The sequence below is a fragment of the Camarhynchus parvulus genome, unplaced genomic scaffold, assembly GCF_901933205.1.
Source record: "Camarhynchus parvulus unplaced genomic scaffold, STF_HiC, whole genome shotgun sequence".
NCBI classification, from domain to species: domain Eukaryota; kingdom Metazoa; phylum Chordata; class Aves; order Passeriformes; family Thraupidae; genus Camarhynchus; species Camarhynchus parvulus.
In genome coordinates, this window is record NW_022148501.1 from 1 (window position 1) to 16769 (window position 16769).

Consider the following 16769-nt stretch of genomic DNA (forward strand, 5'->3'; position numbering starts at 1 on the left):
CACATTTACACATCTTTAGAAAATTCAGTGGGATGCTCTTCAAACAACATGTGACTTTGCACCACTGGGGGTAGATACTTGATGGTTTTACCTCAATCTATAATTTTTCAATATTGCTATAGAAAGTGCTTTTCTATGAAATGTCTACTTTGGTTAGATCATGCAAATTTAGTGCTGGCTGGTACTTCTGTGAGAGGAAGAGTAAGAATAACTCAAGAATGTCTTAGCATTTGTCTCTGCGCTGGTCAGAAATGGTAATTTGAGCTCCAATCTTTAGAAATTTAGCAAAATAAGTTGGACACAGAGGATAAAAATTGAAAAAATGCTTTGGAAGGATTTTTCCTTGGTAGTGAGTGAGTTTTTACCTGTAGGAGCATTGGGAGGTAACACGGTCAGGACGGATGGAGATGAGAGATCTCTGAAGACAGGTCTTGGAACTTGGGGTTCATTGCAAAGGGCCTGGGGGCAGGGGCCTTTTGGAACTTGGGGTTCATTGCAAAGGGCCTGGGGGTAGGGCCCTGCTGGGAGCTGCCAGCCACAGCTCAGAGCAGGCTGAGAGAAGAGAGGGGGAGAGAGGATGAGAGGGGTAGAGAGGATGAGAGGGTAAGAACATAAAAGGGTAAGAGAGTAAAAAGGGGTAAGCGAGTAAAAGGGCAAGAGAGCAAAGTTCCCATTACAATACAATAAATCATCTTCTGTGTTGAATATTCTAATTCTCACTAACCAATCTAGTACAATACACAAATCCTATAGCATTTCCACACAGCCGATAAGAATCACTACATTACCATACTGTGTTACATTTTAAACCCTAAAAACTCCTCTTTGGACCCCTTCTGCCAAGCTGTAGGGTCTGCTCGGACCCTTGGGCCTGTCTGCAAGCAGAGGGTGTTGTTCCATCAAAAGGGGATCACCTTCAGCTGGCCACACCATTGTTTTCCTGTTGTTCACTAACTGAGGTATCTCAAAGCTTTCTTTCATTTCAATCTTGCTTATGGTTTCTATATTCTCAAACTCTTTTACCAGGCAATCATATTTGTAAGGCTTTCTTGTTTCATCTTCCCCAACATCTCCTCTCCCCCATTCTGATGAACAACTGAGATATTAGACACCGTCTTACTCATAATTCTTTGCACACACTGAAGTATACAGGGTATTGCTACTAAAACTACAATTATTACTATTAGAATAATCAAGCCTATTTTACAGAGTTCCTTTAGGCAAGGTGCAAAAGCTCCAACCATCAAACAAACTGTCTAGCCAAGATGGGTCACCTATTGTAATTTGGTTAGCTAAATCCTTTATGTTCTGTAGCTGTTTATGAATGGAAGCAGAATGATCAGATGAGTTCGTACAACGTAATCCTTCAAAATCTTCACAACCATGCCCATGTGCTAGTAGAAGAAAATCAATGGCAGCTTTGTTTTGTAGAGTGGCGTGTCTGACCGCTTCTTCATCTGTCAACAAATCACTGATTGCAGTAGAGGTGGCATTTACTTCTTTGCTGAGCCAACACCCTAACTTGTTTAATTGTGTCAATGCAGCTGAGGAACCCCACTGAGGTAGAAAAATGCTTGCAGCAATTGATTTTCCAGAGTTCCAAGAGTGAAAATCGCTATCGCAGTTGCTTTCATATTGATGTCCCCAGGAGGACCTAATCTTTCTGCTTTTCTTTTTGACTACCTCTTTGACACTGGGAGCAATTATTTTAAGTTGTCCCAAGGCACAGGGGCCACCATCTATTTTTGAGGGTATACCTCGCCAGGCCCTGTCTCCACAGATGAGCCAGATTCCTCTGGGGAATCAAATTGGAAGTTTGTTAAAAAGATCTGCGTGAGGTTCGTCATACATAAGAAGCTTAGTTTGATTACACTGAGAAGTCATATTGCTATAAGCAGTGTGATACGGGGTAACGTTTAAATGAGGGCAGTCTTCTCCTAGGAAATGAGAGAAGTAACAGGTATCCGTAGTCTCTTAATTGAAAATTATCAAAAGATTTTTGTGAGTTTTCTAATTTTGGGATTAATTTTGGATATTTAAATGGAACTTTTGGGGGAATTTTTGGGATTTTTAATGGGATTCTTGGGGGTTTTGGGGTTTGTTTGGTGTTGGCTTTGTTTTGGTTTTTTTGGGGGTTTTTTTTGAGGATTTTTTTTATTTTTAAAGGAATTTTTGGAGATATTTCTGGGTATATTTTTTTTCTAAGAATTTTTAATAGCATTTTTGGGTTTTTTTAAAGGAATTTTAATGGAATTTTTTTGTGATTTTTAGGGATTTTTAATAGAATTTTGGGGGGGTTTATTAAAGGATTTTTGGGGAAATTTTGGGGTTTCTTGGTGATTTTTCATGGAATTTTTGGGGGATCTTAATGGAAATTTTTAGGATGTTTGAAATTGAATTGTTGAGGGGTTTGGGGTATTTTGAGATTTTTGGGGTGGTAAAAGGAATTTTTTTTTGTTTTTATGGCATTTTTTGGAATTTTTAAAGGGAATTTTTAGGGATTATTAATTGATTGTTTTGGAAGGTTTTTAAAGGGGATGTTTATTGGAATTTTGGGGGGCTTTTTATGGAATTTTTTTTCTGAAATTTTAATGGAATTTTTGGGCTTTTTTGTAGATTTTTTGTGGAATTTTTTGGGTTTTTAATGGAATTTTTGGGGTTTCCTGAGGAATTATTTTTTGGGTTTTTAAGGGAATTTTTAGGGATTTTAATGGAATTTTTGGTGTTTTTCCTGAATTTTTGGGGGATTTTTAGGGAATTCTTTTTGGGTTTTAAATGGAATTTTTTTGGTTTTTTAAGGATATTTTTAGGGTTTTTTACAGAAATCCCAACCTACAACCAAAAACTTTATTACAATTTCCAACATCTCAACAAATTCCTCAATTTTTGCCTTTTTCCCTCCAAAGTTCTGATTTTTCCTCACAATTTTACACGAAAAAATCAATTTTTCCCAGCATTTTCTGGCATTTTCCTCCTTCTTGAAGCTTTGGATTCTTCCAGTTCCTGGGGGGAAAAAATCAGGATAAATTCCCAAAAAATTCTCATTTTTTCCCAAAAAATTCCCATATTTCCCCTTTAAAATTCCCAAATTTTCCCCAAAATTCCCTTTTCCTCTCTAAATTCCCAATTTTCTATCAAAGAATTCCCAAATTTTCTGCAAGAAATTCCATCTTTACTGCCCCAAAATTCTCAATTTTTCACACAAAAATCACAATGTTTCCTCCCTAAAATTCCCATTTTTCCCCTCAAAATCCCCATTTTTTTCTCCCCAAAACTGCCCTTTTTTCCTCTCTAAAATTCCCATTTTTTCACAAAAAAATTCTCAAATTTTTCCCAAATTTTCCCAAAAAATTCCCAGTTTTACAACAGTCACACTTTACGGTGCTTTACAACAGTCGTGCTTTACGGTGCTTCCTTTTATGGGACTTTTACGGCACTTTATGGCAGATCACTTTACAGCACTTTATGGTTTGGGTTTTTTTTTTTTTCATTTATTTTTAATTTATTTTATTTTTTAAATTTTAAGTTATTTTTTATTTAATTTTCATTTTTAATTTTTCTATTTTTAAAGCTTTTATTTTATTTGGTGCTGCCCAGACCAGCTCAAGCCGGTGATTGTGGTGGTGTTTGGGGGTCCCCAGGACCAGCAAAGAGATCAGAATCTTGAGTCCACCTTTCAGAAGGCTGATTTATTATTTTATGATCTCTGTTATATTTAAAAAAATGAGATATTAGAACTATACTAAAAGAGCAAGGAGATATCAGAAAGCTGGAAATGAATGAATAATAAAAACCTGGGACTGCTCACAGCCCCGACACGGCTGGACTGTGATTGGTCACCAAGCAGAAACAATGCACAGGAGACCAATGCAAGACGCCCCTGTTGCTAAACCATCTCCAGCCCACATTCCACAGCCAGCAGATCGTTATTGGTTCCATTTCTGTTCTGAGGCTTCTCAGGAGAGAAATCCCAGTGGAATTATTTCCATCGAACACGTCAGTGCCAGGGGATGGCACAGGCAGCACCGGCTGGCCGAGGTCGCTGTGCAATCCCTGCCAGCCCGGGTGCCACAGCAGGGAGGAGAGAGCTCACCCTGTGCTCAGCCTGCAGTACAGAGCAATACAGAGCAATACAACACAAAACACACATTAACACAAGATGATAGCCTTTTTCTATTTTCATTACACGTTGATTTATTGTTACAGGAAACCCAAAACAACAAAAGCACACAGAAAACAACCCTCATCTACCATTAACACCCCCTTCAGATTACACACCAACACACCATCGCTCTCATCACAACTGCTAAATTACACCCCAGCAATCGTTGCTCCTCGGGAGCCTCCAAAAAATCCTCCTGCCTGACAAAAACCCCGGTCCCTGGGCGGCCCGTGCCCAAACTTTGGCGATGAACGTCGCCTCGCAGACCGACCGGGACCGAGGGAAAAAAACCCAGCCAGGGGAGAAAAAAAAGCCCAGCTGGGGATTTTTTATTCTAAATTTAAAAATGAGTTGAAAAACCCGAAAGGCAAAAGTCACACACACAAGGTTAAATCCAGTCAGCATGCGCTCACACAGACAGAGACGAGCGGACACAGACACAGTCTGTGCCCTCACACAGGCTCACACACTCTTCCCCCTTACACACTCACTGCAGCCCTTACTTGAGACACTGAAGAACGTGCTTCGTCACATCTTCTGCCTGCTGCTCCTTGACGTCAAGTGGCAGATTCTGGGGAAATCTGTAGCCTCGGGACCTGTGAGACGACAGGAAGCGGTCAATGAGTGGCTATCTGACAGCTAGGGCTTGTCCCCGCTCTAGACCAATAAATTTTCTACCCAAAATCCCATAGAAGACAGAGGAACAGTAAAATTTATAAACTGTTCTACCTAACTGTGACTACGTGCCAGGGCAGGGCAGCTCCGATCATAAGCGGTACAATGTAAGCACACACAATATAAGCCGACGCATACAGTGCAAGTGTACATAGAGTGTAAGTACACACAACATAAGCCAACATAGGTACACACAACATAAGTACACACAACATAAGCCAACATAGGTACATACAGTATAAGTACACACAGTGTAAGTGCATACAATATAAGCCAACATAGGTACACACAATGTAAGTACATACAACATAAGCCAACATAGGTACACACAGTATAAGTATACACAATATAAGCCAACATAGGTACACACAGTATAAGTATACACAATATAAACCAACATAGGTACACACAGTATAAGTACACACAATATAAGCCAACATAGGTACACACAATATAAGCCAGGACGAGATAACTCTGTGGAAGATTAATTGTTGAGCCCGATACCCTTTGAGAAGATGGAACCTACGGAACGCCTGCAGTCACGTGAGGGTGTGAGATGCTCCCTCTAGAAGTCAGACAGAATGGCGTGGAAAAAAAGGCACTACCGAAGCTGGTAGTGAGAAGGAAGATGGATGAGAACATCTTGTCCCTTTGAGACATTCCTGTCCCAAAGAGTAAAAATGTAAAGATGCTGGAATAAGAGATATCCGGAAAGGAACAAGAGTAGAATATGGCCTATATGGCACAAAATAGTGCCTGTAAAGCGTCAAGATGTAACAAAGACTTACGACACAGAAGACAATGGACACGGACTGCATAACACAGACGCGGGTGACACAACATAGACATAGATGGCATAACACAGAGACAAGTGGCAACTGCCTGGCACCCGGCAAAGGCTCTGGTGAGGCTGAGGAGAAACCCTCTCCCTTTACTTCCAGAGAGCAGAATTTGAGGAGCCAGCCGGCCACTCTGGGCCACAGGCCCCCGAACAGCAACGACGGCCCTTTACCTTTTGCCCCCCAGCCCTCAGGCTCTGTCTGTCACCCTCAAGCCCCCCCATGCTCCTCAAGGCCCCTCTCAGCTACCCCCCAGCTCTTTGCGTCACCCTTAACCCCTCTCCTTTGCTCCTCAGCCCCCAGCTTCTTGGTGTCACCCTACAGCTGCCCCTGCCACCCTCAGCATCTCTGCGTCTCACCCCTAACCATCAAAACGCTGAAAAACTCAGAGCTTCCTTCAAGTGAACCCCTTAACACGAGGAAATGGCGCGGTTTATCCTTGGAGCTTTGTGCAACCGAGCACGTTCCAACCATCCTTCCTTGAGAGACCCCCCAGCAGCTCAGGTGTGCCCAGGTGTGCCCAGGTAACCCCCAACAACAGGCCCCAGCAGCAAACCGTCGCCTCCGCACTGGTCGGATGGCGGGTTAGGCACGGCTTGGGGCGCGGGGGAAACGGCAGAGTATTATTTCCGAGGAGAAGCGGCAGTTTTATTCCCCGCGCGATCACCACAGCGGGCGGCCGCCATGTCCCCCCGTGCTGCCGCGACACTGCCGTAAAGGGCCGAGCCAAGCCCGCCGCGCCGGCCGCGCCGCCGTAAAGCGCGGCGGAAGATGGCGGCGGTGACGGTGTGGGAGCCGCGGGCCGGGCCGGGCCCCGCCGGGCCGCACCGGGAATGGACGGCGGAGCCCGTCAGCACCGGCGTGAGTGCGGCGGGGGGACACTCCTGGAAGGCTGCGGAGGCGCCTTGGGGGCGTTGTGGGCCAGGAGAAGCGCCGTGGGGCGGAGGGGGCGCGCTGTGGGGCAGAGGGTCTCCGGCGTGCGGCTGAGGGGGGAATTGGGGCTGGGGGAGCAGAGCGCCCTGAGGAGTGCGGGAAGGGGAATGTGGGAGCAGAGGGAACTCCCTGGAGAGGGGAGCACGGGGTGGTTCCTCTGCGGAGGATGGAGGGTGGTTCCTCTGGGAATTGGGGCTGGGGGAGCAGAGCTCCCTGACGAGTGCGGAAAGGGGAATTTGGGTCAGAGGGACCCCCCTAGAGAGGGGGGCACAGGGGGGTTCCTCTGGGTAGAGGAGAACTGCTGTGGGGCCGGGAGTTCTTTGGGAAGACGATTTCTGTGGGGCACGGGTTGGTTTCTGTGCGGCGGGGCTGGATCTGCTATGGGGCTGGGGGTTTCTGTGGGGCAGGGGGGTTGAGTGGGGCAGGGGGTTTCTGTGGGGCTGGGGGTCTCAGCACGGCCCCTTCCCTCCCCTCTCCCCAGACCACCATCATGGCTGTGGAGTTCGATGGAGGTGTCGTGATCGGGGCCGACTCCAGAACCACCACCGGGTGAGCGCTGTGACATAATCGGTGGCGTCACGAGGATCTGGGACCACATCGTGGGGCTGTCACTCTTGTCAGGGTGTCACTGTGATGCCACCTTGGGTGGCTGTCCTGGGCCTGTCGCTGTGGTGCCACCTCCAGTGGCTCTCCCAGTGACACCACCCCCGTGTCCCCAGGGCCTACATCGCCAACCGTGTGACGGACAAACTGACGCCCGTCCACGACCGCATCTTCTGCTGTCGCTCCGGCTCGGCGGCCGACACGCAGGCGGTGGCCGACGCTGTGGCCTACCAGCTGGCCTTCCACAGGTACCCCCGCGCGTCCCGGGGTGCGGGGCAGGGCCAGGGGGCCCGGGGAAGGCGGCCCCAGCCCCACGCCCGGCCCTGCCCCGCAGCGTGGAGCTGGAGGAGCCGCCGCGGGTGCGCACGGCCGCGCGCCTCTTCCAGCAGAGCTGCTACCGCTACCGCGAGGAGCTGAGCGCCGGCATCATCGTGGCAGGCTGGGACCCGCGCCGGGGGGGACAGGTGGGCTGCCCTTGTTGTGTGTCCCTTTTCTGCCCCAGCACGGCCCCTTTTCTGCCCTGCAGCATTCCCCTTTCTGCCCTGGAATGTCGTTTTTTTCCACCCTGTAGGCCCCCCTTTCTGCCCCATAACCCCGTGTTTTCCCTTTCTGCCCCATAACCCCCAGTTCTCCCTATAGCCCCCCCCTCCTTTCTGCCCCACAGCCCCTTCCTTTGCCCCACAGCACCTTAGAGCCCCACCTGTGCCCCCCAGGTGTACGTGGTGCCCATGGGGGGGCTCCTCCTGCGCCAGCCCTTCGCCGTGGGGGGCTCAGGCAGCTCCTACATCTATGGATTCCTGGATGCCACGTTCCAGCCTGGCATGAGCCGCTCCCAGTGCCAGGAATTCGTCGCCCGCGGTGGGTTTTGGGGCATTTTGGGGAATTTGGATATGGGGAAGGGTCCTGAGAGGGGGGCTTGTGGTACTGGAAGGGGATTTGGGGGCAGAGAGGAGTTTGGCTGGCATTGAGGGGTTTGGGCTTGTCCTGGGAGGGGATTTCAGGGACATGGAGGGAGGGGAGGGGATTCTGGGGACATGGAGGGCTTGGGGGACCCTGGAAGGGGATTTGGGGGCAGTGCTGAGGGGATTTGGCAGCAGGGGCGGTTTGGGGGACCCTGGAAGGGGATTTGGGGGCAGTGCTGAGGGGATTTGGGAGCAGGGGCGGTTTGGGGGGTGCTGATCTGTCCTCCCCCAGCCCTGGCCCTGGCGATGGTGAGGGATGGCTCCAGCGGGGGTGTCATCAGGCTGGCAGCCATCACAGAGGAGGGGGTGGAACGGACAGTCCTGGCTGGATCAGACCTGCCCTGGGGTGACGGTGGCCCCGCTGTGTGAGGCCCCCCCAGGACCCCCCAGTTTGGTGTGGGGACACAATAAACAGCTCTGCTGGATGTTGCTGGGGTGTGCCTTTAGGGTCCCCCTGCTGTCAGCCTGTCCCTGGCAGAGATAAATCACCCGCCCCATGTCTGTGGGTCTTGCTTTAATTACATGATCACGATCCATGATTCGGTAACGAAGCACAGGGTGGATGGGGAGGGAGGGGGGAAATTTCGGGGGGCTCCTGCCCCACACTGTGACCTTGATATTGGCTGGTAACAAAACCCCCAGAGGGGCGGGAAGGGGAGCACAGGGAGAGGGCACCCTGCAGTCCTTAGAGAGGGCTGCCCCACAGGGACAAGGCATCCCCTGGTGTCCCCATGGGAGGGATCCAGCACCCCTGCATCAGGTCCAGGGCCCCTTCACAGGGCCCCAGGGATCCCTACAGCCCCAAGGAGTGGGTCCTGCACCCCTATAGGGCCCAAGATCCCTCCATAGGGCCCCAGGACCACTTCATAGCCTTGATTTGGGGGTGGGCAGGCACTCCTGGAGAGCCACCTCCCCCCAGCCCCTCCTGGTGGGGGGGGGGGGGTCAGGCACCCCCACAGCACCTGAGGGAGAAGTCAGACACCCCCAAAACCCCTTCAGTGGGGGCCGAGTGCCCCTGGAGAGCCCACGGGATGGGGTCAGATGCCCCCCGACCCCCCCCGGGGGTGTCAGGCACTGAGGAAGAGCCGCTGGTACCACTTGTTCATCTGCTCGAGAAAGATGAAGGTGAGCACGGTGTGGGGGCCCAGGCGGGCGTAGTAGGGGGTGAAGCCCTTCCAGAGGCTGAAGAAGCCCTCGTAGCGCACCACCTTCAGCAGCACGTCCTGCAGGAGGGGCAGAGTGTCAGGGAAGCCCCCCCCAAAATAATAGGGGAGCCCCCTAAAAAAATAATCCAGGGTTGCCCTTCCATAGGAAGGATGGGAAACTTCCTTGGAATAATATGGACACTGTCAAAATGATGGGGAATCCTCCCAAAATTATGAGAAACCTTCCAAAAATGACAGAGATTCCCCCTAGAAAATAATGGGGAAGCTTCCCAAAATTCAAGGGGAGCTCCCCAAAATTATGGGCATCTCCTCAAAATGACCTGAATTTCTCCCCCTGCACCTCCAGTGACAGGGAAAGCACCCCCAAAATGGTGTGGAACCCCCCCGTTGTGAAAGGGAACTCCCAAAATGGTAGAGGAGCCCCTCCCAAATTAAAGGGGGCTTAAAGAAGCCCCCCCCCCCTAAATTAAAGGGGGGTCCCAAATGGTGCCACCCTCACTCACCAGCCCATTGCGGTACTCGGGTTTCCCATCTATTGTCCTCATGTTCTGGATCCTGTCGGGCAGAATTTGGGGGTTAAACAGGAGGTTTTTGGGGTGTCCTACCTGTTTTCTAATGGGGAGCAGGGACCGCCCCCCCCCAGCAATGCACCCACCGGGTCTTGACGATGTCCACGGGCATGGAGGCGGCCGTGGTCACCAGCCCGCTGATCATGCTGGCGCAGAAGTGGCACAGGATGTCGTCACGGAAATGCCCTGGGGGCACCCCAAAACATCAAAGAGGAACGGTGCAGAGGGGAGGAGAGTGCACTGGGATTTAGGGTTCCCCCACAGCCAGACCCTCCCCCTGAACTCACCGGAGTCCAGCAAGAATTGTTTGGATTGGGAGTAGGAGGCGAGCTGGGCGGCGTTGACCACCACGGCACGGGCCATGGTGGGGATGCAGCCCTGGGGGAAAAGGATGTGTGGGTAAGCAGTGCCCCCAGACCCCCCAGACCCCCCCACAGACCATTATCTGCCCCCTCACCACAGTGGGGACACAGCCCTAGGGGAAAATGGGGCGTTTGGGTAAGCTGTGCACCCCTAGACCCCGTCAGCACAGTGGGGACACAGCCCTGGGGTGGCACATGGCATTTTGGGGGACCCAATCCCCCTCCCCAGAGAATGGGGACACAGCACTGGGGGACAACAGCGTGTTTAGGTGAGTCCTGTGCACCCCCAGACCCCACCACAGAACCCCCTGCATTCCCACTCCCCCCCTAGACCATGATCTGCCCCCTCACCACAGTGGGGTACACCCCTGGCGTGGCACGTGGCACTTTGGGGGACCCCAATCCCCCTCCCCAGAGCACGGGGACACCCCCAGCATCCCCAAGAAGGCAGCAGGGGGGTCGTGGCAGGGGTCCCAGAGCCCCCACATACCCTCCACAGCGTGAGCACCCCCTCCTCCCTCGCCATCCTCACGAGGGCGTCGAACACGTTGTGGTACCCGCGGCGTTCGCCGGGGGGTAGCCTGGCATTCGGGGCAAAAAAAGGTGATTTTGGTCAAAGAAGCAGACTCGGGGCTGCAGGTATGTTCAGGAGGGCTGGGGGCTTACCTGCCATCAGCTGTCATGCGGATGAGCGCCACCTCAGCCGGGGTCCCCACGAAAGCCCCCGCAGCCCCCGCGGTCATGCCCATGGCTGCCTTGGCCAGGAACGGAGGGGGGGTCCCGTCAGCCCCCCCAAAACGCTCCAGGAGGACGCTGTAGATGCCCAGGCGGGTGGTGGTGTAGGTGGCCTGGCGTAGCAGCCCTGCCGACAGCCTGGAGGAGACACGGGGGATGGCAGGAGTCCCAAAAATGGGGAGAGAGGGGTGCAGGAAAGAGCTCGAGGCTGGCAGGTGCTTGGGGTCTTGAGTTTTTGAGGGGGGGGCTGTATCCCATGGAGGTGATTAGCAACCCCCTGCAGCATGGGAGTGACCCCCAGGGCAGGTCTGGGGGGTCCCAGGGAATCTGGGGGTTCAGGGGCGGCGCATACCCGGTGTAGATGCCCCTCAGCCCCTCACGGCGCAGAATGGAGCCCAGGGCGTGCAGGGATGTCCGGTACTCCCGGCCCTTGGCCCCGGCCCCGCTCAGCTGCATCCGGTTCTTCACCAGGTCCAGGGGCTGCACGAACACTGTGGCCCCCATCCTGAAGGGAAAGGGGGGTCAGGTAGGGCCCCAAAAACTACAGCCCCCCAAAACCCACCCACAGCCCTCTTGGGGGAAACCTGGGGGGACGAGGAAGCCTGAAGGAGTTTTGGGGATCTATGGGGGGGATTTGAGGGGAGCTGGATGGAACTTCGGGGGCTTTGAAAAGGTTCAGTGGATTTTAATTGATTTTGGAGGAGAGTTTATTTGTGATGGGGAGGGTTGGGGCGGTCTGAAGGGGGTCTGGGGAGCACTCATGGGGCACAGGAGGAATTTGGGGGAGGCTCTGGGGGGCAGCGATGGGAAGTTAATGCGTTTGGGGGGGGCTGAGAGCTTAGGAGGAGCACAGAAAAGATTTGGGGGAGGCTCGGGGGGGTCTGAAGGGGGTTTGGGGAGCACTCATGGGGCACAGAAGGGATTGGGGGGAGGCTCTGGGGGCAGCGATGGGAAGTTAAAGGGTCTGGGGGGGGGGCTGAGGGGTTAGGAGGGGCACCGGGAGTGCTTTAAGCGCGCTCTGAAGGCTCTGGCAGGGGGGTTCTCGGTTTGGGAGTGCGGTATCCCGAATTTGGGGGAGATGGGGGGGATACAGGGCGGGGGTTCTCACCCGGCCAGGCCGCCGAAGAGAAACTTGACGGATTTCGGGGAGGTCTTGGGCCTCTCGGCCGCCGGTACCGCCGCCATCTCGGCCGGTCCGTGGTACCGGGGGGGTCGCGGGGTCCGGTCCCGGGGGGGTCTCGGGGTCCGGTCCCGGGTCCGGCACCGGCGGCGCCCCAAGGTGACTCGGGGGGGGCGCGGCGCCAGTGCGCCTGCGCGGGGCGCGTGCGCGCCGCCCGGGGCGGGGGGCCCCGCGCAGGGAGCGCGGCTGAGCGGGAAGCTCCGCCTCCAAAGGGGGCGTGTTCCAAGCTCTCGCCTCTCATTGGTGGAGCACGTTTAGGCGGGAAGGGGAGTGCTTCGGTAAGCGAGGGGATTGGTTGGGGCGGAGTAGCCCCGCCCCTCTCTCGCGAGAGTTCGCCATCTTGAGGGGGGCTGAGAGGAGCCGGCGTCAGCGGGAGGGGGCGGCGGCCGGCGCCGCACGAACTCGGTCCCGCCGCTGCTCTGCGCTCTGGGGCGATGCCTGTCCCGTGCTGGTCCAGCCGGTGAGTGTTGGGTGGGGGGTACTGGTGCGCTCTGGGCGATATTGGGAAGCGTTTGGGACACTGGAGGGCGCTGTCAGGTACTGGAAGGCTCTGAGGCTGTGAGGGGCAGCACTTGGTACGCTGGGGATCACTGGGAGGCGCTTTGTGGAGCGCACTGGGGGTCACTGGGAGGTGCTTTGGGGTCACTGGGAGGTACCTTGGGTGCACTGGGGGTCACTGCGAGGCACTTTGGAGTCACTGGGAGGCGCTTTGGGTGCACTGGGGGTCACTGGGAGGCACTTTGAAGTCACTTGGAAGCACTGCGGGGTCACTTGGAAGCACTATGGGGTCACTGCGAGGCATATTTGGGTCACTGTGGGGCAGTGAAGGATGTCTGGCTGTACTGGGGGCAATCTTGCTTGCATCAGTCAGCACTGGGGTCACTTCGAGTCCCCCTACTCATGCTGGCACATCCCGCTGACCTCTGCTGCTGGTTCTAACTGGGAGTCAGTTAGAACTGGGTGAGGTACTGGGTACTGCAAGCCACCCCCTCCCCAGCGCTTCCATTCTCCTCCAGTCCCCCCAGTTTTGGGGTACCCCTGAGGTGTTGGGGACACCAGGGGGCACACGGTGGCAGGGATGACACAGGTGACAATGTAATATCCTACAGGTGTCACAGGTGACAGAATCACCTGGACATGGCTTGGGAGGGGGACAAGGACACTGTCCTGCAGGATGCAGGGATGCCATGGCCCCACAGTGATGGGGTGACAGTGTGCCCCCACCTCACAGCAGGGGCAAAGGCACGGTGGGGACCCCCACACCTGGGGGAGGGGACAGGACAGTCCCATCTGCCCCACAGCCCAGTCTGATACCCCAAATCTGCCCCAATTCCTGCCGCGGGGCAGCCGCGGGCCCTTCCCCCCTTCCCGTGAGTCACACGGGGGGTGAGGGGGGAGAGCAGGAAGCGCCGGAGCCGCCACATTGCCCTTATAAGGCCTCGACTCGACGGCACCGGGAGCTGCTTCCGCCTGCCCAGGTCCTGCTGCACATCTCCTGCTGTACCCCACAGAGCCTTCCCACATCCCCATCCCTGCCCCACACCGCCTTCCTCACCCCACACCAGCCCCCCCCATCTCCCCCTGCCCCACCCCATCCCCCACATCAACCCATCCCAGCACCTCCCCAACCCCCACCTCTGCCCCCCACCACCCCCTGAATACCTGGGGAGGGGCCTGCCCCACAACCTGCCAGGATACCTAGGGTTCCTGCCCCCCAATTCCCCACAGCCCCTCATGTTCCGCCCCATATGTCCCCCAGCCCCCTTGTTCCATCCTACCACCCCCCCAATGTCCCCCACCCCCTTTTATTCCATCCTACACCCCCCCATCCAACCTCCCCCCTCGCCAGCACAGCCTGCCCCACAAGTGCAGCCCCCCAATAAAGCCTCTGCCCCCCAACTTTGCCTGCTGAGAGTTGGGGGTGGCGGGGAGGGCCCCGTGGGGCGGCAGCTGCGGCGTCACCCCCGCCCCAGCCTGGACTTTGTCCCCCCAGGGCACGGCAGCACCCTTGGACCCGGGCACCCGCCCTGGGCGGAGGCAGAGCCGCACCCCAAAGCTCCCCTGCACCCCAAAAGCCCCGAGGCACAGGGATCCCCACAAGGGCACTTTATTGCTGCCGGCAGCGGGGATCACTGGGGGGCGGGCAGGGGGAGGGGGACGGGGTCCTGCTGGTCCCTGGCTGGTCCCTGGGGGTCCCTGGTGGGTCCCTGGGGGTCCCGGGGTGGCCCCCAGCCCCTCAGTACTGGCTGCGCCGCAGGTGGTTGGCCATCTCGTAGCATTTCTTGTTGACGCAGCCGCCGTGCACGCCCTCCTTGCCCATGGCCAGCACGATGGCTGCAGGGATGGGGACATGGCGGGGGTCACCACGAGGCTCCCCAGACAGACAGACAGACAGGGACGCACAAGGGCAGGGATGAAGGGGTGGCAGGAGTTAGCACAGGGTAATTTGTGGGTCCAAGGAACGGGAAGCAGGGCAGGGGTGACACAGGTGACAGGGCAGGTGACGTGGCTGTGCAGGGGAGAGGACACAGGGTGGCACTGGGGGAGGGGGGGGCACCTGAGGAGTGACACTGTGATGGGAGGCTTGGGGTCATGGGGGGTGACAGGAACTGGTCAGGAGGTTACACGGGGTGACAGGGAGGTGACACAGGGTGACAGGGAGGTGGGGGCAGTACACAGGGTGACAGGGAGGTAGGCAGGGAGTGACATGGAGTGGCAGGGACAGTTTCAGGGGTGACAGGGGCCAGCAGCAAGGTCCCTCACTCTTGTTGGTGATGGCAGCCGTGATGTTGAAGGTGGGCGCTCCAGCAGCCCCCTTGGTGCGCAGGTCCATGCTGTGCTCGCCCTCCACCAGCAGCGAGTCGCGGATGACGGAGCAGCGCAGCCCCCCCAGCGTCAGCCCCTGCACCAGCAGCGGGCCCCGCTCGGGGCCCACCAGCGCCGCCACCTCCGCTGGCTGCGGGGACAGGGGTCAGGAACGGAGCCCGGACCCCCAAACCACCCGTGGGGAACTGCCGTAGCCCCCCCTGATCACGGCCTGTCGCTTTGCAGGGGTGGGACAGGTCAGGGGAACCCCAAAGACCCAGGGGCCTGCAAAGGCTGGATAGGGGAGGGGGGGGCAGGTCAAGGGGACCCCACAGACCCCCACCCAGGGACCCTCAAAGCCAAAGCCCCGGGCAGGCCCCCTGCAGAGCGCCCGGCAAACAGGGACTCTCATAACTCCCACTCCATGACCATAAAAGGGACCCAGGTGTCCCGGGACCCCGTGACTCCCGCCAGAGACCCCACGAGAGAACCCTGATCCCCGAGGGGTCCCCACAAGAGGGCCCGAGCATCCAAGGATCCCCCAAACCCCCCCAAACTCGGGACCCTCCAAGGCCAGCACTTCCACCCGCTGCTGCCACGGGGGAGAACAGGTCAGGAACCCCAAAAGCAGCCCCGCAGGAACCCCAGAAAGGAGCCCTCAAGTGAACCGCCCCGGGACCTCACACCGAACCCAGACACCCCCACCGGGACCCCAGGGGCCCCAATGAACCCCGACACGGTCCCTGGGGTGCGCCCCCCATCCCGGGGACCCCCGTAACTCCCCCGTGACCCCAGACAGGGACCAGGGCTCCGGTAGCCCCCTCTTTCCCACCATGGGCTTCCCCAAATTTCTCCCCTCCCAGACCCCCCCCCCCACAATTTCCGTGGGGGGAAGTGGGGAGGGGGGGAGGGGGGTGCGCGCGCGCCGCCCCTCCCCCACAGGAAGCCCCGGCCGCCCCTCCTCCACCGGGAAGTGGCCGCATTCCGCGCATTTTTAGAGGGTTTTTAAGTGGGGAGGGGTTCCTCCACATCCCCACCTCCCCCTCAACGAGACCCCCGCCATCCACTCCCAGCAGCGCCATAAAAGCGACGGGAACCGGGGACGGAGGTCACCAGAGCACGTGGTGCTCGCCCATCCCCCCCTTCCCCGCCCAACCGCGACCCCCCGAAACGCTCGGAGTGGGGTTGAGGAGGGGGCTACCCCTCCGCTGGGCCCCTCCCCAGCCTGCAGGGCCCCGCCGGTACCGGCCCGCCCCCGGTACCGGCACCGCCGGCAGCGCCCGAGCCCCCCGCCCCGCCGCGCTCCACGCTGGCGCTTTTGCGTTTTTCTCCCTTTTTTGTCCTTCCCGCAGCCCGTCGCGGGAGGGGTGGGGGGGTCAGCCCCGCCCCTCAGAGGCCGCCGGGTCCCCCCGCCCTCCGCGCGCTTGGGCGGGAAACGCCTCAGCGCGCTGCCCCCTCCCCCACCCCCGGCCCCGCCGGCGCCCGCCGCTCACCGTGATATTGGCGAAGGTCTTGCCGGGGGCGGCGGCCCAGACGGCGGGGGTGTCGCGATAGCCGACGATAGCGGCATCCTGGCAGGTGCCGTCCGCCAGCAGCGTCTCCACGTAGGGCGCCCACCCGCTCATGGCGGCGGCGGGGCGGGCGGGCGGGGCGCGGGGGGCGGGGCCTTCCGCGGGGGGGCGGGGCTTTCGGCGGGGAAAGGGGCGGGCTTTTCGCTCGGCGCCTGCGCGGTGCAGTCGAGGCGCGGCGGCGGCGGAGAATCGGCGGCGGCGCCGCGC

General features: G+C 57.0%; 3 protein-coding genes and 1 long non-coding RNA gene across 4 annotated transcripts; 1 reads left to right on the forward strand and 3 right to left on the reverse strand.

Annotated features, from left to right (window-relative positions):
• Window positions 1-2875: 2875 nt before the first annotated feature.
• Window positions 2876-6368, reverse strand: LOC115916856. The gene is made up of 3 exons (XR_004061634.1): window positions 6233-6368; window positions 4666-4758; window positions 2876-3003 (listed from the first exon to the last, which is right to left on the reverse strand). It is a non-coding gene; the product is annotated as an uncharacterized LOC115916856 (long non-coding RNA).
• Window positions 6369-6408: 40 nt separating this feature from the next.
• On the forward strand, window positions 6409-8597 carry PSMB6 (proteasome 20S subunit beta 6). The gene is made up of 6 exons (XM_030970593.1): window positions 6409-6537; window positions 7091-7158; window positions 7329-7460; window positions 7547-7676; window positions 7926-8070; window positions 8407-8597. Exons 1-6 carry the CDS (start codon window positions 6448-6450, stop codon window positions 8541-8543), a joined length of 702 nt encoding a protein of 233 aa, XP_030826453.1. The 5' UTR covers window positions 6409-6447; the 3' UTR covers window positions 8544-8597.
• A 59-nt stretch (window positions 8598-8656) lies between these two features.
• On the reverse strand, window positions 8657-12330 carry SLC25A11 (solute carrier family 25 member 11). Its single transcript, XM_030970592.1, has 8 exons — window positions 12115-12330; window positions 11359-11511; window positions 10938-11144; window positions 10762-10852; window positions 10197-10287; window positions 9996-10095; window positions 9844-9895; window positions 8657-9397 (listed from the first exon to the last, which is right to left on the reverse strand). Exons 1-8 carry the CDS (start codon window positions 12189-12191, stop codon window positions 9242-9244), a joined length of 927 nt encoding a protein of 308 aa, XP_030826452.1. The 5' UTR covers window positions 12192-12330; the 3' UTR covers window positions 8657-9241.
• A 1947-nt stretch (window positions 12331-14277) lies between these two features.
• On the reverse strand, window positions 14278-16736 carry PFN1 (profilin 1). The gene is made up of 3 exons (XM_030970594.1): window positions 16485-16736; window positions 14950-15142; window positions 14278-14520 (listed from the first exon to the last, which is right to left on the reverse strand). The coding sequence occupies exons 1-3, from the start codon at window positions 16614-16616 to the stop codon at window positions 14423-14425; spliced, it is 423 nt and encodes a 140-aa protein (XP_030826454.1). The 5' UTR covers window positions 16617-16736; the 3' UTR covers window positions 14278-14422.
• Between the last annotated feature and the right edge of the window lie 33 nt (window positions 16737-16769).